The following is a 27,707-nucleotide window of genomic DNA, read 5'->3' on the forward strand; positions in this document are numbered from 1 at the left end:
GCATGCGCGCGGCCGGCTCATCTTCCCCATCCTTTCCCTGCCGCTGAGCGAGCGCATGCGTACATGAGGCTGGGGCGTTGCGTTCCTTCCAACCCGGCCGGTGGCTTTGTTTTGTGCGCATGCGCGCGGGGCGGCACTGGAAAGGGCCAGAAGGGGCGGGACTCGGTTAGGTGACGCGGGAGCCTTGTGCTGGGGCCGTTGGAGCCGTAACGGTCGGGCTCGGGCCTGAGGGAGGTGCCATGGCCACCACCGTCAGCACCCAGCGGGGCCCGGTGAGTGCCGCCCGGGGCCTGCCCCGGCGCCTTCCCTTCCCCAGCCCCCAGCGGAGGGCAGAGAGGAGTCCCCGGCCTTCTCCTGGCCGCCGCCGTGCGTCCTGCCCGGCGGAGAGGCTGCGGGAACGGGGGGGGGTTCTGGGGGCGCGCTGCTTTCGGGCTGGGCAGGCTCAGGCAGCCGTCTGTGAAAGCTGTGGGGTGAAACGTGCTGAAAGGGGCGCCTGGTGGTGGTGTGCAGCCGCGGGGGGAAAGCAACTGAGCAGTCCGGTCTAACAGTCTTAACAGTCTTGGGAGCTCGTGCTCAGGGTTAATGGGGAGTGTTTAATTGCATGGCGACGCTCTGGAATCATCTTCCCTTATGCTAGGATGTTTTGTGGTGTGGTGTGTAAGTTTGGTGGTATAACATCTTTCTGCATATGCATTATTTTTCTCTAGAAGGGTCTGGTAGTAATGGGCAGTATGATGTTGCTCTGCAGGTGAAGTAAGATTTTTTTTTTCTTGATTAATTTACATTTCTGTTCTTCATTTCTTTCAAACGGCTGCTTTCTTTGCTTTGCTGAGAGACCAGAGGACTGCATTATTAAATTACTAATCTTGAAAAGCTGAATCTCTGTCTGTTATTATCTTATGGTAGTAATGCTATTTGATCCTCAATTTAATTCATTAAAATGCCTTACTTGTCAGATCTTTAAGAATGGATTCCTTTTTCAGTTGGTTTTAATCATAGTTCTGTTGTTGGGATAAAAGTTTTCAATGAGGAATTACGGTAAAAAGCGTGAATTAAGACTTCTGCTATCTCTTGATTATATTGTGAAAAGATAACAGCTGATAAATTAGGTATTGTCTATCCTCAAAGGCTTGGTGTTTGGGAGTTTATTGCTTGATTAAACCAAGTACTATTCTTTCAATATGTGACAGATTTTATTAAATATAGAGACAAGTGACATAACAGAGTTTATTTCTAGGTATCCCTTAGCTGATGTTTGGAAATGGCTGGGGAGATGGAAGGGAACTGGTACTTGAAGAGGATTCACAGGGACTAGTAGCAAACAGTGGTGATGTGGCTGAAGCTGGACAGCAGGCCTGGCTGCAGTCCTGACCTGCTGAGAGGTGACACTGTGTAGGTGCTCTCTGGAATGGAGAGGCATTTCTTTCCAAGAGAAGTTTTACTTGCATGGGGTGCTAAACACCTTGTTGATATTCAGTACAGTACTTTAATCTCTGCTTATTTTAGCTTGTTGAAATCCTCTTGGGTTGAGAAGGCTTTAGTGAGAACTTTCTTGGACTTGTCTATAATCTCACAGTTTGAAGATCGTAGTTTCTTAGGTTTTATTAAGTGTTTTAAAGGAAGTGCATCTCAACATCTAGGATGTTATACTGGATGTCGTGTCTTACAATTACGCAGGTAGTCCTATAGAATCTCTTGGCAGTATTTTGTTACTTAGAATTGATCTAGACCTGACAGGTAGAAAGGTGTATGTGGGTTTATCTTGTACAGCGCTGGCTTTCTCTTTTTTTCTCATGTACTCCACACATTGTGCATGCTTTTCTTCTTTGTCTTAAGCACTTCAGAGATTTGAATGATTTCAAATGAATGATTATATTATACAGTATTGAAAAACTCCCATTAATAGATGAGAATGCTGATCCAGTACGTAACACGCCTTTCTTAATTTTCTCTAGAGCAGAAGATAGAATTCTGCTTGTTTCTGTGTATATAACTGCATTACAAATGAATAGCCACTAAATGGTGCTAAAGGATAGAGAAACATTTTTTCTTCAGTGCTGCAGAGAGCAGTTCTCATGTCTCTTTCAGTTTGAACAGGCAAGAAAATACTCAAGGTTGTTCTAGTTCCATGCAGATAAGAAAACAAAGTATGCTGCTATACTGTATGCCAATCTTGTTTTTATACCTATGCTTTCTAGTTTGTGACTATGCTTCTTTGATGAGGAATTAAAAATTCTGATTGACCTTGAGTTTTTTATGTGAAAGAGAACTGGAATTCTGTCTGCTAATGGTAGATACTCTGCTAGAATATAGATTTATGGTCACAGTGATAGGAGATTAGTATGAATTCATGTTGTGTGGTATTCCTGAGAACAAAACAGCTTTTGAAATCTAAACTACAGCTGAATACAGAAGGGCTGCTAAATGATACCTTTTCCAGGTTAGGGGTATTGCTAAACAGTCTGGTCAGGCTTCAGGTTGAGTCTCAAGTCTGAGACATCAAGACCTCGTATTTGTGATATGTCAGTTAGCCTAGCACAGCCAAAATGGATGACTCTGATTATTCATAATGCTGGCAAGTGCCAGATCCTCCAAAATTTAGATCAAGTGCCAAGCTAGGCTACTTAGATTTCTGGTCCTACAGTTTCCCTAATAATCACTGCTTTCATGATTGGAAATTTTCTAATGAGCAGCTTGTATGTGCGATTACCTCTCTTTTCTTGTTCTAATACTGCAATTTAACTACATAAGCCTTGTCATCTCTAATTTTACTTGGTTTTGTTTTGAAATGTAGCTCAAGAATGCAGTAAACACTTCTTGAATTTGAGATGTCTGTAGACGTTAATTTTATCTTCACTTTGTAACTCTTGTTTGAATATGACAGTTCCTGCCATATTTAGCCTTCAAATCACAAAAGATTCCCATTTTGCAAATTTCTTCTTCCCTGAAACCACATCAGTCTTTTTCTTTGTTAATGGCTGTACTTTTGCTCTGTGGAATGTATTTTGCAGATCTTTCAATGTTAACGTCCTGGACAAATTTAGATGTGCTGGGAAAAGCCAGTAGCAATAGCTTGTGGCAAAATGCTCAGTCAGGACTAAATATAGTTGGTATACTTGGCAGAAAGGGAAAAATACTGTGAAGGTGACTACTGTAGATTCGTAAAGTGCTTACAGGTAGACATATGGAAGCAAAGGAAGTAAGTAAGTAGATGAGTCTTTCAGTTAAAAAGAAAGGATCGTGAGAATGAGGTAAGAAATGTCTGGTAATTTTGTTGAAAAAATAGAAAGTGAAATTTGCTCCTACCTGTGGCTGTCCCTGTATCTCCCCCTCACCCCCAAAACTTCCCCTGTTCCAGCTGGACAACTGAATTCTCTCTTCTTGCCCTGTATCTACAAAGAGAACCTGGCTCCATTTTTCTCAGCTCCTCATAGTTACTGGAAAGCTCCTAAGAGATACATCTGAAGATTCCTCTGCTCTAGACAAATGGTCTGCCTTTCCTCACAAGTCCTGTGCTACAGCCATTTCTGTGGGCCCAAACTGGATGCACAATTCCAGATGTGGTCTAACCAGTTGTGAATAAAGGGAAACAACTGCTTTCCACAGTTTACTGGCTAGACTTCTGTTGATGCAGTGTAGTATGCTGCTTGGTTTCGTTCTGGGAATGCACTGCTCATTCACCTTTCACTTTGCACTTCCATGGGTTTCCCCCTGCTACCCTGCCAGTTGTTCTTTAGGCTGTACCAGTGCCAGGGATTTTCCTGTCCAAAGTGCAGGACTTTATGCTTGTTGTTGAATTTCATGGGTTTCCGGCCAGTATATCTCTCAGACACTGTGGTTGTTGGCTATGTCTTCAAACATACCACCATTCTCCTCCAAATTTAGCATCATCCTCAAAAACTGACAAACATACACCCTGTCCTCATCTCTGGTCACTGAAAAGAAAAAATAAAAACATTAGGCACACATGTTAGGTCTCAGACCCGTGCCTGTTAGGTACACACCTCTGAGAAACTTTGCTTTTAACCCACTTCCAGTGTCATTGACCACTGAACTTCAACTCCTGAGCTCTGTAATCCGGGCAGTTTTTCCTCTGTCCAGTGGTCAACCCACGTGTGGATTGTAATAACTGAGCTTTGATACTGAGATGTGGTTGGTGACCTTTTTGAAAGTCTTTTGTGAAAATCAAGGTAAACAAACCTACTGTTCTCTACTTATTCACAGGTCTATTAATTTTATCATAGAAAGCAGTCAGGTTCAATTAGGCATTTTGTACCCTTGGTAAATGTTGACTATTCCTTGTACCCTCTTTCATGAGCCTGGACATGGCTCTCAGAAGGACTCCTCGCTCTGTGAATTTCCTGGCAAGCGGAGTAAAACTGACTTGCATGTTGTTTCACACATCATCCTTTCTGCCCTTTTCAAAGATGGGTGCGACATTTGTCTTTCTACAGTTATGGGGGACAACTCCTAATCTCCATGACCTTTCAAAAATGATAGAGAGCAGCCTTGAAAAATAGCATCAGCTAGCTCTTTCAGCACCTTTGGATGCATCCAATCTGGTCCCAATTTTTTTCTTCAGCATGCAAAACATAGAATAGTTCAAAATTCTCTTATTCACTCGGTTCTTCTTCTTTCTTAAAAACAGTGAAACCATTTAAAGATAAATGTGTAGAACTTTTTTGAGTAGTTAAGGTGTTTTATAGCTCTTTAGCATGAAACTTCTCTGAAACCTACTATCAGAACTTCTGGTGTTATTTGCAAGTGTAGAAACCTTAATTACATTTCTCCAAAGGTATCGTGGTTCCCAAAGTCAGAGCATTTGTGCTTGTCCTTGGGCCGTGTTGCCTTTCCCTCCATTATGGAGGAAATCGCATTATCAGTTAGAGAGCCAGGTAAGGTGCCTGATGACTTCCCCTCCTCTTTCCTTTACCTCCAACCCTTATTGCATTTTCTTTTGTTCGGCCCTCTGTGGTAGCTTACTTAACAGTGGCATTGGTGCCACCTAATCTTGCATGAGAAATGAGAGTGAGAAGGAACAGGAGGATGAAACTGACTGCCCAGTCCTGTGTTAGGCTGCACAGCTGTGGAGCACCATGCTGCCTTTGGTTTGAAGGAGTGGGTTGAGATGGGTTTTTTTCACCTGCAACATTTCACTGTAAAGATCCTCAAAACAAGATGTTACATGGCTTTAGTAGACAGAAGGGGCAATATTTTTGTCTAGATAACTCATTTTTGATAGTAATGCTGTCAGTGAAGCTTATTAAGAAGTGATTACTAGGTAGGCTTATTTTTATGAAGGCCTGCTAAATGTCTGTCTTCAGAATTTAGTTTTGTCATGACGCTGTCATATTTGTCTTGCTTGAAAAGTGAATCTAGTACAATTCAGATTGGAATATTTTATTCTGCAATTAATGGTAGAGTGGAGTTGAATTTCACATTCTTCTTTAAATGTTACAATAGTAGAGGGAAGTGTGTGTGTTTTTAAATTGGATATCGAGCAGGATACAAGCTTGTTTCTTATGCTCACCTTGCTTTAAAAGTAAACTGTGGTCGAACTCAGGTTATGCAATTATTTTTGATTGGGATTTGGAGGTGGCAATTACTTCTAAATACTTTGAAGGGGAAAATTTCTGTTTTCTCTACAGATAAAGATTGTATACTATTGGTTTGTCTCCATCTATATGGAATCAACTGATAACCAGCATGAGAACTTACTGATTAATGTATTTTCCTCGATGAGCATCTCTGCTGGGTGCTTATGGAATGTAGCACTAGGACTTCTGTATCAGATCTCATTCAGAGCTGAGAATTTAAGATGGGAGTGTATATATCACCTGTTTCCCACTATTTCTCTTGAGGGGTTTGCCACTCAGATCTTTTAAGAATTTAATTACACTATCGGTTTTCAGTTTCTGGCTATGTCTGTTCTACAGTTTTAGGATAAGAGTGTAGCTTTGTATGAGATAGCTGAATGGCCTAACAGCAGCTTAGATGCTGTGAGAAAGCTTTGGTCTCCCTTACAGATTTTGCCTTGTCTCTTTTGGGCCTCAGTGCAGAGCCTGGTTTATGTGTTTAACTTTGGAGCAGTATCTGGGTGACCTTAATAATAAAAAGTTATAGTGTTTTTTCACTTGTCTGACCATCATGAATGAATAAAGTTTTCCAATGTCCACATTAAGACAGTTGTACCAAATAAAATAAAATTCTGAGAAGCTGGCAGAGGCAGCTAGAACATATGGCAGTGTAATTCCAGAGCTGCAGCCACCACTTCTGGCTAGAGGAAATCTTTATGATGCATGTTTTTAAAGATGCTAAAAATTCCAGATTTGAAACTTTCTGGATGTTGTCGAGGATTGGAGGGGACCTGCTATGTTGCAAATGCCATTCACTGCCTTTCTAATTCTGGTGCTGTTTCAAAACTTTCCTAAATGGACTATGTTTACTTTGTTTACTTTAAAATAGTGGTTTTTGTTTTGTTTTTTTTTTTAAATAATGTATATTCTAATAAGAAGGCTGCTACAGGACCTGTCTTATTTCCAACCTAACTTAAATAAGCTTTCTTTCAAGATTAGCACAGTATTTTAGCTCAGTCTTCTGCCTCTTTCTACCCGTTTCCCCCCTCACTTCTTAAAATTTAAGCTACTGGTTGCTGTCTTGGTAGAAGTAACTTATGCTCTTCTGGCTTGATTTCTTAAAGCGGTCAATTTTTTTGGCTATCCAGGAAGGATTGTTAGTGTGCCCGATTCAGTCCAAATTATTGTCTTCCAGGTCGGCTACCAGAATTTTACACTATGTAGCAAATGAGGCCTCACATATATTCTCTATCTGAGAAAAAATGAATGTCCTAGAAATCAGCGTTAGCCTGTTTTTATCATGATAGTCATTATTCAAGCATCAATAAAGCAAATGTTTGATTGGTGAATAAAAATATTTTATGGGTAAACATATTAGAGACTGCAAAGGCTGATGAAAGCTCAGCTATCAGCTGAGGATTCATTAGTTTACATACTGGTTGATCATACCATTAGAGTGCTACTAAATAACCAATAAAGTTTTCTGCAAATAGCTTATTTAATAGCTTTTAATTTATTTATGGAGTTATTTTCTTCAGGAAGCAAGCTATTATGAGGAATCCAAATGTCAAACTTGCGTCGTTGTGAGAAGATAATGTATGAGGTGCATACTCTCTGTAAGGAATATTTTTTGTAGTTCTCTGTTCTCTCCTTTGAGAGCTATTTCCAGCACTGCCACAATGCCTAGGTAATGCCTTCAGCAAAGTGGTGCTCCATGAAAAAGGAATTTGTTGTTTTAACAAAGTAGGAGTCTAATAAACACGAGCAAAGCATTCACTTCTAAATCAGTGTTCTTAATGTATACTGTCAATTAACTATTTTTAAAGTTCCCTTTAAAATGTTCACCTTCTGTAACAATTGCTTTTTCATTGTAAGATTTTAAGACATGGGTAAGCAAAACTGATTCTCTTCCCTCCCTCGTTAATAGCCTGGCAGCAGGCATTCAGTATTCTTCCTTGGCTGCTTTGATAAACTTCCTTTCTGGCATGTAACACCTACTGTTGCCAGGATCCCTGAGGCTCTTGAACAGAAATGGTGTCACTTGCCAAATCGCATTTCATATGACTGTTGCTATCTCAAAGATGCAATCCCGGCATGCAAGCGTTGTCTAATCTTCAGAAGCTATGTCCTCAGGGCTTTTTAACTTCCTAAAATATATTGTTCTGTGGGCATGCGTTTGCCAGATACGCAATTGAGTAATCTTGTCTGGGATAGTAACATAAGAGATTACACTTTCTTTTGTCTTGATGCAGTGGACAGTTTTGTATTAAATATGTAAACATCTCTAGAGTCAACAGAAATGAGCTTAATTATGAGTTTCCTATGCTGCTTATTACATTATACTCTCTATTTTAGTGTGGTGATCCATCTGAGTGTGTTGGTGGTAGTGTTCACTGAGCATTTAAAACCTAGAAACAAGCAGAGTTGTTGAACTGACAAGTAACAGGTAGAAACTTAGTTATACCATAAACATACCATATACTTTCTTATACCATAAACATTACGTAAATTAAATGGTGACTGCTGATTCACATTACCACGTGTGACAGAGTTCCCCTCAAACTTTTCTACGTAAGATTTTTCATCATTGTGCATTTCTGTGGTAAGCCAAATTTGGAATTCCTCCGTTATTTTGAGTATGGTGGGATTCTATCCCAAAAATTGACAAAGTTAGTTGCAGGCTGCGTGTAACATTTGAAGAGGATTAGGACATCTTTCTGTTAAAGGATTTGATTTATAGGAAATGTCTTTGTGATCTGTCTTGAGGATGAGTATGAAGATGACCCTTTCAAATAGTGCGTTGCGCCATGTATTTTGGAAAGATTTATGCAGCAGTTGCATCTGCTGCGGGTGTGTGTAAAAATACTGGAAACTTCATTGAGCAGTAGCTTGCATTAATGGTAATGAAAGCATATTGGACTTTATCACCTCTATTTCAGTGCTCTTTCATACTGAAAGGGTACCATCTTGTCACGGGAATGATCAGCTAGAGCAAGCAATGGATAAGTGAAGGAACTGGGTGGCATCGGATGTAATGTGTGAATGGGATGTAAGACTTGGTAGATCTGACCTTTGTGTGGACTAGTTAAATGGCTAGCTGTAGAGCAGCCTGGGTTCTGTATATCCAACTCTTTTTTTTTCCAGAGGCTTATACTGGAAATTAGTATTTTTGAAAGAGAGCATGAGTACATTTGTCATGTGAGTTGGCAGTTCTGTCATTTAACTAGTTCTTTGTTTATGCTGTCAAAACAGAGTAAAGTGCTGCTGAATGTTTTTGCTATGCTTTTGATATTTTTTCGTTCTTTCCCATTGTTCATAATGAAAGTAGAAGACAAGTTTAAAGATGATTCTTTTTTTCTTTTTTAAGGTATATGTTGGTGAGCTTCCTCAAGATTTTCTTCGCATTACTCCAACCCAGCAGCAACAGCAAATCCAACTGGATGCCCAAGCAGCTCAACAGCTACAGTATGGAGGACCAATGGGTACAGTAGGCAGACTCAGCATTACTGTGGTACAGGTATAAATCATACCATCTTTGTGAAACAAACTTTAATCCTTTTCTGTCAATGGCCATAAAAGACTGTTGGAGTTTGAGTTACTAAATTACTTTTGTATAGGAAGTGAGTTCTTAACATTTTTTCTATCTTCATGTTTCTGTATGTCAGTGCTTTTTTCAATTTTTTCTTATCTGTGTCATGCGTGGCACAGCAATTTCCTATAAAGCTTGTTACTATAACAGATAATAAAATTGTTTTTCTTAAAGTGAACAGATTTTTTTCTAAGAACTTCACTTAAGAAGATTTCCTGTAGAAACACTCAGTATTGGAAGGCATTAGCAATTTCGAGTCTATTGTAGGAAATTGCAGTTGGCTTATGTATTTTTCCTTAAGTGGCTGCATTGTTCCATCCCTGCTTTCTTTAAGACCTTTTGCTGCTTTTTTTCCAGTACTTTATGCAGGTTTCCTTATTAACTATGAGTATAGTCCTGGCTTTTTATTTTCTGCTTCCTTTTTTCCGTTGTTATCCCTCTTCTGATCTCTTGGCAGTACTTTATTGCTGCCTTCATTATAAGATTTCAGTTTTTACAAATGTTCTATCTTAACACAATTCTGTAATATCTACATTAGCATACCAGAAGTCCCTCACATGAACTTAATGCGCCTCATCTATTTACAAGTGCTGTTTTCATGTCATTTTCTAAAAGTATACCAAAGATATGTTTAGCCTCAAATTTTAGCGTGAAGACTGGTATAGTGTGAGTATGGTTACAGCTTTAATAGTGAGGTGAGGTCCTTACTGGGGAGGAAAACCACAGGATCTCACAGGAGAAGAGGCGTCATTCCTCCCTTTCTATCTATATCTTTCAGTGGTCAGTTTCTTCCTTCGCAACCTATGCAAGAAAAACCCAAGCAGCCAACAGCTAGTCAGTCTCACCTCTTTGCCTGGAGAGATCATGGAGTAGATCCTCCTGGAAACTATGCTAAGGCATGTGGAAAGTAAGGAGGTGATTGGTGACAGCCAACACGGCTTCACTAATGGCAGATTGTATGGTGTCCCAAAACTGTCTGTGCCTGCCTGGGAATTTATGCAAGATTGCTGCAGTAATCTTGGCTGTGTATTAAGGCATGTGGTACTCTGGATAGGAGACTTACCATGGCATAGTTAACCTGTGGAGCACGAAGTTGAAGTATTTTGTATTTATTTACATACCTGTTGATTAGGTATATGCACTGATTCTGCTACTAATAAACTGGGGAGAGATCAGAAAAGTTTTTTTTTGGAAGGTATGTACAGCTTTTTTTCTTGAAGATACACAGGAATAGTGATGAGTTTATTTAAGCACAATTGATTATATACTCATAATCTGTCAGTCTAGTAATTTAAATACTCTGTTTTCTTTTGGTAACACTTTATGGTAAGCTTTTTAATCTCTGGACTTCAGAGTCGAGAGAGAAGAATGATTTGGGTGCTAACTTTCCTACTTTAATTGCAAAGCCCAAACTTACAAGAAACAGTGTGAGATACTTCTCACCGGTGCTAATATGTGAATTACTGAACTAGTGTGTGCCCTGAAGGAGTAAAGGGCCTTCCAGGATGGAGCTACACCTGTTGTGACTAAATCTGTTGCCAGTCTCAACTGTTTGAACTCCTTAAATCTCCTGCTGGTGGGAGACGTAGGCACCACTTTGTCACTTTTCTTTCTGTAAAAAAAGAAAGGCTGTTTCATACAAGCCAGAAACGTGTCAAATTTTGATTTCTACTTTGGTGCATTTATGCAGCAGTACTCAGTGTTGTCTTTAGGACTGTTATCAACTTGTTTTTTTTTCTGTTCCTCTGTTACAGCAAGAGTAAGTTGGCTATCTTCTGATTATATACTGCATCTGTCTTTATAGTAGCATAAAACTTAATTTGTCCACTGAACTAAGTAATATCAATTGCACACATCCGATTATTTTTTATCTCTGAAAAGAATAAATAACTAGATTTTACCTGAATTGAATTGATTTTGTGAAGAAAACCTTGTGATATTCTCAAAGCTATTGTATTTCTGTATTTCATCGTTTAAAAGTACTTCAGGTGAAGAGGATAGGTTACCTATCAGATGAAGCTTGTAACTGCATATTGGATTGCAGAAACCAAGGCAAAAATTGAACTCTTCTTTCCTTATAATTGTGCATCTGTTGTTTTTTATTAAGTAACTTAAACATCTTCACCATAAGTGTTTTCTACAGCAGACAGTTTGAAACGAGAATCTCTTTCTAAAGATTCTCTTAAAGACTATCCCCTGTTGGCATTACAATTCATTGTTGTCCTTTTTGTCCTCTGATTCTCTTTGTGAAGTAATAATAATTACTTCACAAGTTCATGTAAACATTATGCACTTAGAGGTTCTTTTCTCTTTCAGGCAAAATTGGCAAAGAACTATGGAATGACCCGCATGGATCCATATTGTCGAATACGTCTGGGGTATGCTGTGTATGAAACCCCCACAGCACATAATGGAGCCAAGAACCCCCGCTGGAACAAAGTTATTCAGTGCACTGTTCCCCCGGGTGTGGATTCTTTTTACCTAGAGATATTTGATGAGGTCAGAATGAGTGTATTTTCTCTTCTTCATCCCCTGTTTGGGCTGAGGTTTGGGTAGAATCTTGGAAGGTAGGATTGAGTTAGCAAAGGCCGTTTCTTAGCTGTGCTCTCTGGGAAATGATGCAGATTTCTCAGAATCCCAAGATCAGCAATGCGTAAGGCTTTGCTCTGCCCCAACAATGTCACAGCTTGGTAGCTGATAAGGGGTAGCTGAATATTAGCAGGGCTTCCTGCAAAGAAGGAGAAGCAAGAGAGTCTGAGGAGTGTCTTTTAAGTTCCTTTTCACCAGCAAAATGCTCTGTAGCCTTATATTCTGTAATGTTCCTATTAAATAGCATGTTTATACAATGCTGGTTTAGTCAAATTTCTCATTTTTATTCTAACCCAGGAAGAGCTTATATGCAAGCTCATAAATGCTAATAAAGCAGTCATTATATATAATGTGTAGTCACTGGAATTTATTAGCAGAAACATAACTTAGATCTGGGAATGAAATTCAGGCCAGTATGGTAGGCATGTAGGCTCTTGCATATGTTTTACTTAACACACAGTGTTAATAAATTCCTACCTTGTGAACAGTTTGATTTTTCTTAGAGATTAACTACATCTGATTAACAGCTCAGTTAGGTAATCTGCTCTACAAAGGTTACCTAGAAGAGTAGTACTACCTTGAATTCTAGTATGTTCTTCTGCTAGATGTTGTTATTGGCAGCAGGGAATATGTGCCGCCTCCTCAGTTGTTCCAGTTCAGGGTATTGACTTTGACTTAGCACAGATGTGCCTTCTCAGATAATCTAAGAGGCTATGACTTGGTTGAAGTTTGTTTCATTGCTGTAACAGGGGTGGCACATCAGTCCTTCTATCTGCTCTTGAATCACTGGAGTTCACAGCCTATTTTAACAGTGTAAGCAGGAGCTGATTCTTACTTAGTAGTGTACTGACTGCTCACCAGTGATTGTCATTTACAGATACAGGCCTGTTTACATACCTTCTGCATTCTGGCTGATTAATCAGATGGAGACTTGAAATACTATGTAAAATATTTCTGTATCTGTTGTTTGTTTTACGTCAATTCAGGCAAGGAAAAAAAAGGTTTTGATGCTGTTTCTCACAGTATCCTTCTGGAGAAAATGTCCAGCATAGAGCTAGACAAATACATAATACAGTGGGCAAACAATTGGCTGATGGGTCAGACTAAAAGGGTTCTAGTAAATGGGGTTACATCAGGCTGGTGGCCAGTCGCTAGTGGGATTCTCCAGGGCTCTATTTTGGGGCCATATCTCTTCAGTGTTTTTAGAAATGATCTGGACACCTGGCTTAAATGCATACTAAGTTTGCAAGTGATACTAAATTAGGGGGAACTACTGACTCCCTCAAGGGTAGAGAGGCCTTGCAGAGAGATCTTGACAGACTAGAGCACTGGGCAATCACCAACCATAGGAAGTTCAACAAGAGTAAATGCCAGATTCTGCACCTGGGACAGGGCAACCCTAGCTATATGTACAGATGGGGGATGAGAGGCTGGAGAGCAGCCCCACAGAAAGGGATCTGGGGGTTCTGGTCAGCAGCAAGTTGAATACAAGCCAGCAGGGTGCCTTGGCAGCCAACAAGGCCAACCGCACCCTGGGGTGTATCAGGCACAGCACTGCTCACTGATTGAAGGAAGGGATTGTCCCGCTCTACTCTGGGGTGGCCCTCACCTCGAGCACTGTGTGTGGGTTTGGGCACCACAATATCAGAAGGAGATAAAATCATTAGAGTGTACAGAGGAGCACCACAAAGATAGTGGTAGGTCTAGGGGAGGGGAAGACACATGAGGAACAGTTGAGGTCAATTGGTTTGTTCAGCCTAGAGAGGAGACCTCACAGTGGTCTGTGCTGTGACATTCTATATATAACATGTACAGATAGATAGCAGTAAGGTAACATGGAGTGACATGATGTGACTAAATTCCCACAGACTATGCTGATGTTAGTAAGTTGTACTTCTAAAAGTGTTGTGCTGCAGATTTTTAATTTTTACATGTTAAATACCTGCTATTGATCTGTCATCCATAAGAAAGCAATCCATCGTTCATAAGAACACAAAACTCCCTTCATCCCAACTGGAAAGGAGATGGTTAAAACACTTACTCTTTAGTAATTTCCTACTCTTACTCTTTTAGTAATTTACCTACTCTTTCAATAGGTATTTATAGAATAATAGAATAATTTCAAAAGTAATAATAAAACTGCCAAAATATAATAGCATAAAACTGAAGAATCAAGAATCAGTAGTCAAGAATCAACTTCAGATTTATTTTTTTTTCCTTTCAGCGAGCCTTTTCAATGGATGACCGCATTGCTTGGACACACATTACAATTCCCGAGTCTCTGAAACAAGGGAATGTGGAGGATGAATGGTATAGCCTGAGTGGAAGGCAGGGTGATGACAAAGAAGGAATGATTAATCTGGTGATGTCATACACGGTAAGATGAGTTAGGGGTGAGAAGAAGAGGGATTACAGAAGGGGGTATTTGATGTTAAAGTAGAAGTATTTCCATTGTATCTTACTATTTTTTTTTTTGTGTGCATGTGTTAGTGTTTAAAATAATTATACTTACCTTTGGGAAGAGCAGACAAAAATACTAGTTAAGGCAGTACTTCCTTGGTGAGGCAGTAGATGAATACTTACTTGGTTTTGTAATTATTAAAACATTCAGATAATTTCTGTGTTCCTGCCCTTAAATACTTAGAAAGACATGTCAATTTAAAAGGAAAACTAAGGACAGCTCTTCTGTCTTCCTGGAAGGTTTGAATGCTCTTTCTGATGACTGCAATTTTTACTTCCATTCTTGTTCATTTGGTCTTGAACTATTAACTTACTGTTATCCATTTAATAGCTTCTGGGCTGTTCTCTAGCCTGTCATCTTTGGCATAAGTAGTTGTTGGATAGCATGGTAACCCCTGAATGCTTCCTACTATGCTTGCACATAATCAGAAGTTCCAGGTTGCTGCTGAGTGCACAAGAGCAAACAGGTGCTGTTCAAGATTCACATTTGGCCCCAGAGCTAAACAGTTTTTCCCTTCACCCGTAGGATAAAGGATTTTTTTATGAACCTTTAAAACTGTCTGCAAGTGAATGTGCTACACAGAGAATCTAACCTGCTCATATCGTCCAGGATCAAAGTGAACAGGAATTGTGGTAGTAAAAGGGGATATACTTGAACTGATACTTTATTTGAAGTACTGGTTTACCTCAAAAATTGATTTGAACTAGTACTTGCTTCTAGAAGCAGTATATCACTCTTAATAAAATTCAGTTTTGCTTTGTTTTCATTTGATGAATACAGTATATGCTTTATTCTTGTGAAATAAGAAAACTGATAGAGCCATTTTTAAAACTTGCTTCAGGAATAAATTTTCAGTGGCCAGTTTTATCAAGCTGCTGTGAAAGGATAGTTTGATATGATGTGCTTATGCTGAGTTACACTCAAATCAGTTGTAAATTAAAATGACTGTAGTTGAGTTAATTTGCTAGAGAATTTGCTTTCTATAGATTAGGTAGGCCTTATTACAGTCATACTGAAAGTCTGTATTTCATAGTCAGTATCACAGTATAGCTTTTAACAAATGCCGTTTTAATTGCTGTTCTAGTCATGTTGCCCGCCCCTCCCCCCTGGAGTTGTTCTATTATCTGTTGTGCTTTTTTTTGTCAAGTCTTTGCCAGCAGCCATGATGATGCAGCCCCAGCCAGTGGTCCTGATGCCTACTGTATACCAGCAAGGAGTGGGATATGTGCCTATAGCAGGTATGTTTTTTTCCTTGAAGACTCTTAAAACTTCCAGATAAAAGGTTTTACAGAGATAGGTACCAAACTTCTGTTGTTTTTCAGGATGTAAGGGGAAGCTATAAATGACTTTGCCCATTTTTCCATGGTATTTTTTTGAGAGAAAAGCAAGTGAATTAAGTGTAGGTCTGATTTCAGTCTTGTACCTTGTTTAAGAGAGCTGCATAAGTTTATTGCTGTTTTAATCCATTTAGCCAAAGTCAGAACAAGCAGCTTGAAGGCTACTCTTTCTGCATATATAATTTAGATTTATTGGTCATTGCATATCTAAGTATCTGGCAGGCCACACTGTAATACATTGTGTGCTTTTAAATGCTGGCAATCCAGGTGAGAAACCGCTCAGGCTTCAGAAAGTGTGCCAAATGATTTCTGCTGTCAGAACTGCAGCTTAAATAGACTATGAAGGGATGGTCCTTTCTGTGGTCCTTGAAGTTACTCTGTTGGAAACTTGCTACACAGCACATGAGCTCTGTAGTATTCTGAGTGAGAAATGTTAGGGAGCTTTGAGATGTGGAAATATGTCAAGGCAAGCTAAAGCAGATGTCAGTTGTCTTGGTCTGTGCAAAATAAGTTGTGGACTTGTATAGAAAAATGTTACCTTCAGGTTTTGTAATTTTGCTGTCAGAGATGAGAAGCTTAAAGTATATAAATAACCATGTGGTTGCCTTACCTAGGTAACAGGTAAGTAAAGTTCATTTTTTTCTGTTTTACTTAGGGCTCTTAAAAGATCCAGTTTGTACATGAATTCAGCAGGATACATACTTCTTAGGGAAAACAATCTTGTAATCAACATATTTAGAGTTTCTTTTCATACATTTATATGAATGAGTGATGGTGTATGGGACACAGATCTGACACAACATATTTTTCTCTTCTAGAGTCAATCCCTGATTAGGGAGAATGAAGTTTAAATTCAAAAGCAAACTTCCACAATAGAAGATGTGTAACTTAAGGAATAATACTTCCTGTTTCATTTTCAGAGTTAAATTAAAGCAAAACATGGGAAGGTTTTGCTATATGCTTTGCTCCCTGATGTAAAACATGCAATATGCTCCATTTAATGTGTTTTCATTGCTATAGTTTAATTCTCAGGAGTTAAGTCCTTCTTGGCCAATAGTATAAATTAGTGTGTGTATCCTGTAGTATGCTTCTGTCGTGGTAAGCCAGACTTCTGCGTAGCATTTCTGTGTTTGAATTAGATGCTGCATCTTTTTACTTTTAGCTTCATCCCATCCCTATACACTGAAACAGTTAGTGAACTTCAAACTTAGTATCTTGTGTGTGATTAAATGAAAATTAATTGCTGGGGTGGTACCTATAGTAATACAATAGAACTATAGAATTTCTTTAACAGATCAAACCAACAATATTAACATAGCAAAATTACTGGGCTAGTCAGACTGTGATCAGTGAAAATGAAGCAGAGACCAGTTTCAGATATAACTGAAACTGGACATCCAGCTGAAGAGGTAGAACTGAAACTCAACCCACAGAGTTGAAAAACAAGTACAGTGGTGTATCTTGGTGTTCTGTAAATTTGTGTTGGCCTTGACTATTTTCAGGTATACTTCATTAAATTGTCTTGGACAAGTGAACAAGCAACTTATGTTTAGTGCATGTGATTGATAAAAGGTCAGGTGTTACATATGAATGTTATCTTTATGTAGCAGTCTTATCGATGTGTATGTTGGAGTATTTCCCTTCTTCAAAGATGCAGCATATTTGTTTTAGTTACTGTTATGATAACCTTTATTAAAAATTCTTCCTGATTCTGTATCTTGTATTTTTAAAACATTGTGAAGTCCCATCACTCCGTTAGAACTTTTCTTTGTTCTGAGAAAACTTGAATGTACTTCCTTAATTTCATAAATGTCAAACTAACTTATTATAAGCCATCCTTGGTCTAGTTAGATTTTCTGTATTTTTGATAAAAAAATTTGAATATGATTGTGCTTTTTGTTTGCTGTTCCAGAATTTCTGTGGGCACCATGAAAATTTCTCAAAGCACTGAGTTTTTAAAGCTTTTGCCTGTTCGCTAATCTAATGACTCACTCATAATTATAAATTTTAATATAAATACAAAAATTAATAAAGGTAATTTCAAATGATAAATGGAACTGACAGCACATCTTGGAAGACATGAAGTATTGTCACAGTGTTTTCTGTGTATTAAACTAGATGTTCCTCCTGGATTCTGTAAACTCTTTCAGGAAGATATTTGTATCCGTGTAAACAACTGGCCTCTGACAAGCTGAATTGACTGTATCTTCTGGGGAAGCTCTTGGTATACTTTCTTTGGAATATTGTACAGGGATTTCTCTCTTTTTAAGATTGATTACTTAAAGAAGGGCAGTGGTAGGACATCAGTATATTCCACAGGAATATATTTACCTTCCCATCTTTTCAGTTCCATTTCTTAGCCTGTCCACTTAAATGAGCATAGTCAATAAGCAAATTCTATTTGTTTCCTTGAGAAAAGTGGAAGAGCAGTGCTGAAGGTAGCCTATTACATCTGAAATGGAGAGGATTCTGTTGGTGGGCAAGACAGAATATAAATCTTGTCTAAGATGAAAAATAGATTCAGTGGGTGGACTGCAATGCTTATCCAGAACAGTGTAACACTGATTTGTGGAAATTGTCCAAAATTATTGAGCTTTACAGTGAGATGGTGTTAAGTCAAATTTAGCTGTGTCATGAAGGCCAAACTTTTTTTTTTCTGCGGGTAACAGAATATTCTGTTCAGAACTTAGCATACGTGATAACTAGTCTTCTAATTAAAGTGAAAGCAACTGATTTTACTTACGCTCCTCTCTATCATACAGACGGAGGTGAATAGTAGCGGCAAGCAGTTAGACACTGTGGTAAGCAGATAAGGCTTGAAATGCTAGCACAAGTAATGTGTTGGTCATTTCCCCACGTTTTATGGTAGGGATGAGATCGTGGTGAAAGCAGAAATGACCTTGGAATATTCTTGTATGGTGTTAATTCATTTTTAAAATTTTCAAAATGAAAAACTCTGATGCTAGTTGCTACAAGCTATAGTTGTCATGGATGGTATCTCTGGGATGGGTTTGGGAAAACTTGAACTTCTGTTTTAACCTTCTGAAAGTTGGCTTTCTCTATACTCTTCCAGTTGCCTTTTCTAAAGTTTAGTGGATTTAGCACTGTAGAATACATAGTGGCATGCTGGTTGCTTACAGTCCAAGCTGATCTGTGATAGGATGTGAAAGGCAGTAAGCTGAGCGAAGTTGGTTCAATGAACCTGTATTTCTGATCTTTTCTTTTTTCCCATGAGATACATAGGAAATGTCTGCACGTGACTTAAAAACACCTGCATAAGAAGTAGGTTTAAAAAAAGTTCAGAGTCCAGCATATCAGTTCCATTGAGGTAAACTTGTACCTCTATGTAAATTACACCTTTAGGTGTCAGTATTGGGTTTCATGTGTTAGCTTATGATGGTGTTGATATGTTAGAACACCATGGATGTATGTTGTCCTTTTTGGACTATAAAATATAATCCTTGCTAAAACACCTATTAGCTTATTTTGATTTTCTGTTCCCTCTAATTGCTATTTCTATAAAAATAGCACACTGAGAAGCTTGCTCAGAGTGCTGAAGCAAATTAGTTGTAGGACTTGAATCCCTAGCAGCATTTTGTTTTTGATATTAGGTAATTTAGTTTTTATGCAGTTACCGCAGTTTATCCAACTTTCACATTTAGAAACTGAATGGTTTTTCTTTTAAAAATAGATTAATATTTCTTTCCCGTGTCTTATTCTTTTCCCCTGTCCCTTCATTTCCACCTATCTATAGGGCTTGAGTACTTTGCTTTGGGTAAGTTTCCAAGCTCTTTTCTCACTCCCATCCTCGTTGACCTGAGTCTTTGCATGAATTCATGTAGACAGCTTTATTTACGTTACAGCAGACTGTATCACAAGGTATTGCCACTTGGATGTCACAATAGAATAACTTAATGCATCTCGAAATTGTTAAAGCCCTTCTAATCTGTGGGAAATTCCTTAGTCTTCTACTCAGCATCAAGCTATAAGGCTTAAAGCAAGTGGTGATGGTGTTGATGGATAAGTTGTGATGATTCTTCTGGAATTCTTTGATGCCAGTGAGCTATTTTAAGTGACAGTACTGGTTTCCTGGAAGACAAACTTTAATCTTGCAGTTGTTCTGCTACTGAGAGATCTGGGAGAAGGAGGTAATGTCATGACTTCTTGTAAACTTGGAAATGAAGAACTCAGCTCTGCAATAACATTCTGACAAGACAGCCTGTCAATTACCTCCTGTTACTCTTCAAATGAGCTTTTTTTCCCAAAAAACAGTAACACTTTTTCATTAGTATGCACCTTTCATACACATCTATTTTAGATTCATGTGAAGTTAAGCATTTGATATGATTTTGAATAAACTCTAAAGGTGAATTATGTTACAGAAAATCAAATTTTCTTCAGTTAGGCTTGCTGTACTATGACACATTTGACTTTGAATTGTGCAAAGATATTGTGACATCCTTCAATACAAGCACTGGTGTTCAATCAAGTATGTTCAGAAAATTCTAGAACTATGTCTTGTGAAATATAACGTCATTTCTTGATGCTCTGAATTTCAGAAGAATGCTGTAAACATAACTGGTGTGGCTATTGCAGCGTATTTAGTTTCATCAGAGCAGTGGAATTGTAAAAATTCTGTGTCCATACTGTTCATTTTACCTGGCAGGTTGTGAATAAGCACTTTATGGATGGCACTTTATGGATGCCATCATCTTTTTTTTAGTTTTAGAACTGTTTTTTCTGAAGCAATTATCATTAAGTCATGCTTGAATATGATTTAAAAAAAAAAAAAGTGGTGCTGATTTCTTTAAATTAAAGAACTTGTTCTGAGGAGGTTCCTGAGAGTTTATTTTGGAAGGATCTGTGCATGGGGCAGTAATAATGAATTATTACATGGAGTACTTGACTGAACAACAAAATAAGTATGTAATGCCTTGTGTGCAGGTGGAAAAAGTTTACCTTGTTAAGGCTTTGATGCTTCATTGCTGCTTGTAGCAACTGACTTGCTGCTATACATACTCATTTCATTTATTGGGATGCCATTGCTTATGCCAGCATGTTTGCCATTGCCATTTCACTGAACTAGAAAACAGCGCTCCATTCTTCTGATTTATAAAACTTAGTCCCTGAGAGCAACCCAGGAACATTGGGTTCCATTTATAGAGGATGCTAATGTGGGTTAGTTTGTCTTCCACTGTTAGTGGAATGAGCTGCTTAATATGTAAGGCAGCTTTTTACTGAACATTGAAAAATCTGAAGTTTATTTTAACTATTGTCTGATAATTGTGTATGTATGTATGTTAAATTATGTAGTGTCTAAGTTTAAGTCTTGCTTGCTATTTTGTAAATCAGTAATGGTGGATGCTTTTAGTCTGTGGTAGGGAAAACAATAGAGAAGGGGGGGAAAAAGGCAAGCTACTATTCAAATTGGTAATTATATGGCTTGAATGTTGAGCTTCATGAAAAGTAAGCACTTATCATGGTAAATATTTATTAAGTATCACTGTGGTTCTTACATTTGTATATAGTGTGAATGTAGAGAACATTAAATAATTATATTAATATATAAGAGCTGAGGAAAATGGAGTTTTAAAATTGTTAATGTAGATCAATACTGAGGAGACATCTTGTTTCTAAATTCAAGTGTTCAGACTGAAAATAGTTGGTTGTCTGTGCAGATGTTTGGCCTCACAATTATTTTGCTTTGATAAAAGCAGTAAGAAAATTGTGCGACCTTCATGTTTTTTGACAAGACACTGAAACTTTATTTGTAAGCTATAGGATGCTGTGGTAGTTGAGAATTGAACTTGATGTTTCATCTGGGTTAATGCTTTAAACAGGCCTTTTTTATGGACAGTTCTTACGCAAGCTGATAGTTGGATAATCTTTGCGTGCTGATGACTTACTGGAGAAAATTAGGAAGCTGAGGTTAAAAGTAAAGCATAACTCGTACTGCTCTGTTCTTTCAGGTACTTTTCAACTTTATTTTTGAGGCCACACATCTTTGTTCACATTTTGTATATGCCTAGATTGTTTGTAGGAATAGTGAGGAGAGAGTTGAGTGTTGAAGCTACAGAAGAGGAAACCTGAAGTGCTGTTGGATGTGGTTGAGTAAAGAGCTGTATTCGTAGCTTTGGTGAGGACTACTGTGTGGATTGCCTCTGAGGTACTACCATGGTCTGATTTGCCAGATGTTCAGACAATCTCACAGTGCTAAACAGAATCCCAGGGACCATGGCTGAAACAACATATGAAGCTCTAGAGCCAAAGCATAGGTTGTTGTGGAAGAAAGTATAGATATCCTTGGTAGGGGTGTGATGCATATGGCTGGGCAAAGATGTGGTTCCAGTGTGTGGGTAATAAAATTAGAGTGAGAGGGGGCTTGTACTTAGTTGCCAATGTGAATCTTTTCAAATAGATGCAGCCTGTACCCTAGACTTAAAGCATCTAGGTTCCTTTTTTGACTTCTAATAAAGCTTGAGAAGATTACAAGAGGAATTTTTAAGTCAGAGAAGACTGATTAGTATGGAGACACTTTACAATTCAGTAATGCACCCCTGTATCAAGTTGGATAGGAAGGAAGTCCAAACTGAAGAAAGCACGTTGAGTAAAATCACAATTGCAATACACAGTCAAACTATATTCAATTACAGTGTATTGTCAACCAGAGTTGATTCAGATGTGTTTAGCTGATCCAACCTAGAGTTTACAAGTAATTAATAAGATGATCAGTAAGAAAATGCAGGTAAGATAACATTTACCGGGTATTGTTTTTTATGTTTTTTGGGGAGAACCAAATGTCATATGTAATCTATTACTTGATGTAGTTTTGCTTCTAGATAAGTGGAGGATAGCAAACTGAAATTTATTGGGAAACAGTTGTGGGGTAAATGTTTTCATGATAAACCCTGAGCTAATTAAAACCTATGAAGATCAGAAGTCTTTGATTTAGAAACAACAACAAAAACCACTTAGGTAAACTCTAGGAGGAGTTGACATGGTTGCGTAGGAAAAGCACATAGCTTGCAAATTGTGAGTCTGTGTGTAGGTCAGGATGATGTGGTCTCTGTATGTCGTGTTGTCAGCAGCATTGTTGACAATGTCATTTGCTAAAGATTCTTGTACTAAGATATCATATGGAAGGAGTAAAGGTTCTTTTCTGGTTTAGTAGCTGTTTTGAAAATCTGCTGAACAAATGAAAATAAGCAGCAAGCGATCCTGTAATGGGAGGGAGGCTGTTAGTGGGGTGTATCGTATTTTTAAAGATGTAATCAAGAGAAGGGGGCTAATAGATAACTTGTCAAAACAAAAACTCTTAGTTTTCTAAGTCTTTGACTGCAGTAGGTTGCTGAAAAATCTCATGTTACTAAGTAAATGGGACATAGTGACATACTTTAACATTATAATATTATGTGTAAAGATTAAAAATAAGTGGTAAAAATAAAATACTTGGTGGTGCTTTTTTGTTTGACTGTTGCTACATATACAGATCTTTGAATTACTGTGGACTACTCCATGAAAATATCAGATGAATAGTGGTCAGAAAAGTGGATAAAATGTTTGAAAGGGAGTAGAGAGCAAATGTGAAGACTTCATTGTGCTGAGTTATGAATTGGTGCCATGTTTGCATCTAGATGCAGGTAGTTCTTCTTGCCCTATTTTAAAAACAATACGGCAGAACTGAAGTAGTGCATAAAAATGCGGGACTAAGATAATCAGGGCTGGCTTTTAGTGAAATAGGTTATTTTCAGAAATTATAAAATCCTCTAAATGTACTACTATTACTTGGTTTCAGTTCTATAAAAACAAGTGGTAGTTTTTCAGCAACAGATCTAGTCTGAATTAGTGGTAGAACTTGTCAAGTGATGAAAAGGGCCTTTTGTCTAGTAATTCTTTTTAATCAGAATTCAAAACCCCATTTTCTAAAACTGTCTTTCTAAACCAACAGTACTTTTATTTCACACAGCAATAAAGTCCATTAAAAACGTCACATGAATTTTGCACTCTGGCAGAGGGACAGGGAAAACAGTGTGTACCCCTATGGGCATAAGAGGGATTTCTTTTTTGCTACTTTGTGATTTTGCAGGCTGGACTAGATGGAACTTTTAACCAGGAAAAAACATTTGCTTAAGATTTGTTTCCAAATATGGTCCAGTCTCTTTGTGGACCTAACTTCCTTTTTAATGCAACAGAGAATTGCATTCATTGAATGTCTACTTATCAGTCATGTATAATGCTGAAGTAAAAATACCTTGTTCATCGCACCATAGGACCTAAATATGTTTAGGGTTTGGTTAGTGATTCATGTATAAACCTGGTTAATACAGGTTGTATCTAATTCTGAGCTGTACCTGTTGTCATATTGCTTTTGGAACATAACTTGGACAGAGGTCCAGTTCTAGAAAAATGTGTTCTGATTGCAATCCCTTTTCCAGAGTAGATTAAAAAAAAATAAATGCTGAAGTTGGTGGGTTAGTGGGGAGGGATGAGCCACTTTCTTCTTCAGAATCATTTATTTTCCTCACATGCTTGTGTTGTGGTTTTTTCTGTGTGCAGGGATGCCTGCAGTCTGCAATCCAGACATGATACCTGTGGCAATACCACCTCCTGCAGTCAACCCTCAGCACCTGTGTAACGAAGAGGACCTGAAGTCTATCCAGGACATGTTTCCCAACATGGACAGAGAAGTTATCCGCTCGGTGTTAGAAGCTCAGAGAGGGAACAAGAACGCAGCTATCAACTCCTTGCTTCAGATGGCTGAAGAATCATAGATCCCCACTTCCTGCATTCTCCCTGCCCTCAATGCCACTTATTTTTACTTGCCAAGCCAGGGATTTAGCTAGAGGAAGAATTTCCTAACAGTTTTCTGTTAGTGCATCCTATGTGAAAGATTATACCCCTTTTCCTCCTTGGACATTTGGATCTTTTCACCTTCTTTCTCTATCTGTACATACTCAGTTTAGTGTATGTCCTACAATACAGCATTGAAGCATCTTCACTATCAGCTGTGCCCTGTGTGGCTATATTCTGATGGGGGATAGGAAGTAATGCTGCTTTTTTTCCTTTCTCTCCCCCTTTTCAAAAACTTGTTCTTAAAAAGTAACTCTATGCAGTACAGGATTTACTACTGTTCGTTAGATTGAAAAAAAAAAAATGCTTTTCCATTGAAGGGTTTGCTTTTTAAACATAACTAATTTGTTCAAGTATTTAGGTTTAATCAAGCAACCTGTTTCTGCCAGAAATTAAAAGAAAGGCCTTTTCCTTGTCCTATGGTAGTTAGTTATTGCTGTGATACATTCAACTGTTTCTGATTGATAGAAGTTTTTTGCTTTTAATAAGCTAAATGTTTAGGTTACACTGTTGGTATTTGTAATGAGCATCTTTGATATAGTCATCAAGCACCAAAGCAGTATGTTATCTGGTGTGTATTTTGGGGCTTTATCCTGCAATATAGTATGGTCATGTATCTGTAAAATCTTAACAGGTAACTTTCCAACTTAGTCTGTACTGCTGTAGCAGAGAACAGGACAGAACCCTAATGTACTCCCACTGCGAATTGCACTCTTACTACTACTACTTCTGCGTTCCTGTGGCTGTTCAAAAGGATGAGTGCAGAAGGAAAGATTTTGTACCTGGGAAATTAATGGAGCCGTAAAGAACTACTTAAGGTATTGTCATTTATTTAAAAAAAAAAAAAAAACAAAAAACAAAACAAAAAAAAAAAACAAAAAAAAAACTATGATCTGGTCATAAGGCTTCTTTTTATGTTTCAGCAAAGTTATCATATATTGTATTAGGAAAAACTATTACATTTTTTCATGTAACTTGAAATCAGAAGCATGAAAAATAGCTTCAGAATCTTTGAATGGCATTATGAGTTGCCCAGTGACTTACTAATTATGGTTGCTCTAATCACAGAATGGCTGAGGTTGGAAGGGACCTCTGGAGGTCATCTGGTCCAACCCAGTTTATTATGATTTGATGCAGATGAAAATAAATTCTTTGTGGGAGACAATGTAACATATCTGAATTAGTCTGATCCTCTGAGGAGGTTAGAGGTCGCTTGTATTTATTATTAGTGTTAATTTTTCAGATAACAGTTCATCTTGGAACTGCAGAATCTTACAGAACTCACCAGTTAGACTTGTTGGTTAAATTTCTGCAGTGTCTGTGTAGATGGTAAAATAATGCACTTTAAGTAGTATGCACCAGTTTTTTTTCCAGTGATGTGCAATGTTGCTGTTTTATCTTTTTAATGTTTGTGTTCAAATACTTTCTATGATAGCCATACTCTTATATTTTCAAGAGTTTGAATGAATGTACATTTGAAATCCAGGCTCTTGAGTGATTCATGAGAACTTTAAAGCCAGGTTTGGAATAGGGAAAAGGGACCCTTATTCTCTTCTTCCCCATACTTTGTTGCGTGTCCCATACTTAAAATATTCTTTTTCATATCTGCTGAAAAGCTGATTTTTCCCAACTTACATTTAAGAAGCCTTTTGGTAGCACTGATGGTAGAGTATGAATATTTATTTTTTTATGATTAAAAATGATACTGAAACTTTTAAAATATAGTACCAAAAATCATCCCAGTTCCTGATCTTTTAAAGCTGTCTTTTCATAATGTACAATTTTATGTTTTATTACAAATCCCTTACGGTCTTAAATTTACCGTTGAGAGCCTAAATGTCTTTATACATCTTCCCATTGTCTTTCCAATAATGAGATTCAAAGCTGCAATTTCTTTGTGCTTTAGTAGTAGAGTCACCACATCTTGTTTTTCTAAACTAAAACGGGTGTTCATCAAGAAACTAGTCTTGTACCTTCTCTGCAATCACTGTAAATTTTGTGGTTGAATAGGTGTGGAGGCGTTTGGTCTTTATCTTCATAGCACAGAGACTTGTGACATCGTTAATCAAGAGGGTAAATCTTGGTGAAGATCTAATGCTTAGCTGTCTCCAGGAAGAGTCCCTTGTTCTAACTTACTCAGCGTGAATTGATAGGGATGGAACAATTCAGGGAAAATGTATATATTTAAATTTTTATATTAAAATGTTGGGATCTGCTATAACAGCTTTTTATAAAAGCAAGCAGTAGTGGTTCAACTTAATGGCTGGTAAATTGTACTGCGTCCTATTACAGCTCTATTTCAAGCAGAGAATAAACACTTTTCAGTTCTAACAATCAGGAGAGATAAGTGAGAATGTTAGCTGGACTTACTCATGTACAATGTTCCAGGCCTCTGAGCGAGCTGTAGGTCCTGTTCTTAGTTCTTTTTGTTGGTATTTGGTGGCTTGTTTTATGCAACTGTTACGCAAAACAGGGTTGGTATGAGTTGAAGATGGGGCACGTAGGAGTGGTATGGCCAGTAGGGGGATTTCTGCATGTTAAACTACACTTAAATATTCTGGGGATTTGTCTTGATTTAATTGAGCATTATAGCTGAAATTCCAATTTCAAGATGTTTTACTCTTTAAAAACAGAACAAAATACTGTTCGTGAACCTGCTTGGCTTTTTCACATATCCTTTCAGTCAAACTGCTTGTCGTCAGGTTTGAATTGGAGAGAGATCAAAAAAGGCAGGGAGTTGGTTTTTCTGGGGTCTGTGAAGTGAAGGCATTGGAACCAAAAGTCTGTTTCTTGATGTAGATAAATTGTCGCTCATTATGATTGTAGCTTTTGATGAAATGCGAGTGGGATAATACTGTTTGACACTGCTCTTCTGCTCAACAGCTTCAAGCAGCTTGGAGCCAAAGCCAGATGTAAGACTGGCGTCTGCTAAAAGTTAACACTTTTAGTACTAGTTTGAGTACTGCCAAGAGCCTGAACTTGCTAAAGATAGGAACATTTTTTGTCTAGCTAGATCCTTGCTGCTTTCTTGTCTACTGCTGTTTGCATCTGCTGATGGTACTGAATGTTTTTTCTCCTTACAAATGTTATTGCTTGTTTGGTTGATCTGTAATACTGTACAGAGGATGTTTTTTTGCTGTAATAATTCTGAAGACATTGTTTCTCTCTGTATTGAGGTCCAGTGTCCAAATATGTTTCTTGCACTCTAGAATACAATAACTTTTTCATTCTAATTTAATAAATGTATCATCTAAATGAAACTGTGTTATGTCTCTTCTGGAGAACGCCAGAAGTTGGGTATCTGT

At 38.0% G+C, this 27,707-nt stretch overlaps 1 protein-coding gene across 2 annotated transcripts; it reads left to right on the forward strand.

Annotated features, from left to right (window-relative positions):
* The first annotated feature begins 114 nt into the window (after positions 1-114).
* TOLLIP (toll interacting protein) lies at positions 115-27,662 on the forward strand. Of its 2 annotated transcripts, XM_080596122.1 has the most exons (7): positions 115-272; positions 8,944-9,093; positions 11,482-11,664; positions 13,979-14,131; positions 15,363-15,453; positions 19,307-19,327; positions 24,109-27,662. In XM_080596122.1, exons 1-7 carry the CDS (start codon positions 240-242, stop codon positions 24,321-24,323), a joined length of 846 nt encoding a protein of 281 aa, XP_080452248.1. In that variant the 5' UTR covers positions 115-239; the 3' UTR covers positions 24,324-27,662. The 2 variants fall into 2 exon arrangements, with proteins under 2 accessions (XP_080452248.1, XP_080452249.1); XM_080596123.1 differs by lacking the exon at positions 19,307-19,327.
* The last annotated feature ends 45 nt before the right edge of the window (positions 27,663-27,707 follow it).

Source organism: Anser brachyrhynchus, assembly GCF_964034855.1.
Source record: "Anser brachyrhynchus genome assembly, chromosome: 5".
NCBI lineage: Eukaryota > Metazoa > Chordata > Aves > Anseriformes > Anatidae > Anser > Anser brachyrhynchus.

Excerpts from the sequence above, each read along its gene's own strand:
- TOLLIP (XM_080596122.1), top strand. The coding sequence starts at position 240 with ATGGCCACCACCGTCAGCACCCAGCGGGGCCCG. Across the intron at positions 11,665-13,978 it reads ACCTAGAGATATTTGATGAG|CGAGCCTTTTCAATGGATGA; the intron begins GTCAGAATGAGT and ends TTTTCCTTTCAG. Across the intron at positions 15,454-19,306 it reads GGGATATGTGCCTATAGCAG|GGCTTGAGTACTTTGCTTTG; the intron begins GTATGTTTTTTT and ends ACCTATCTATAG.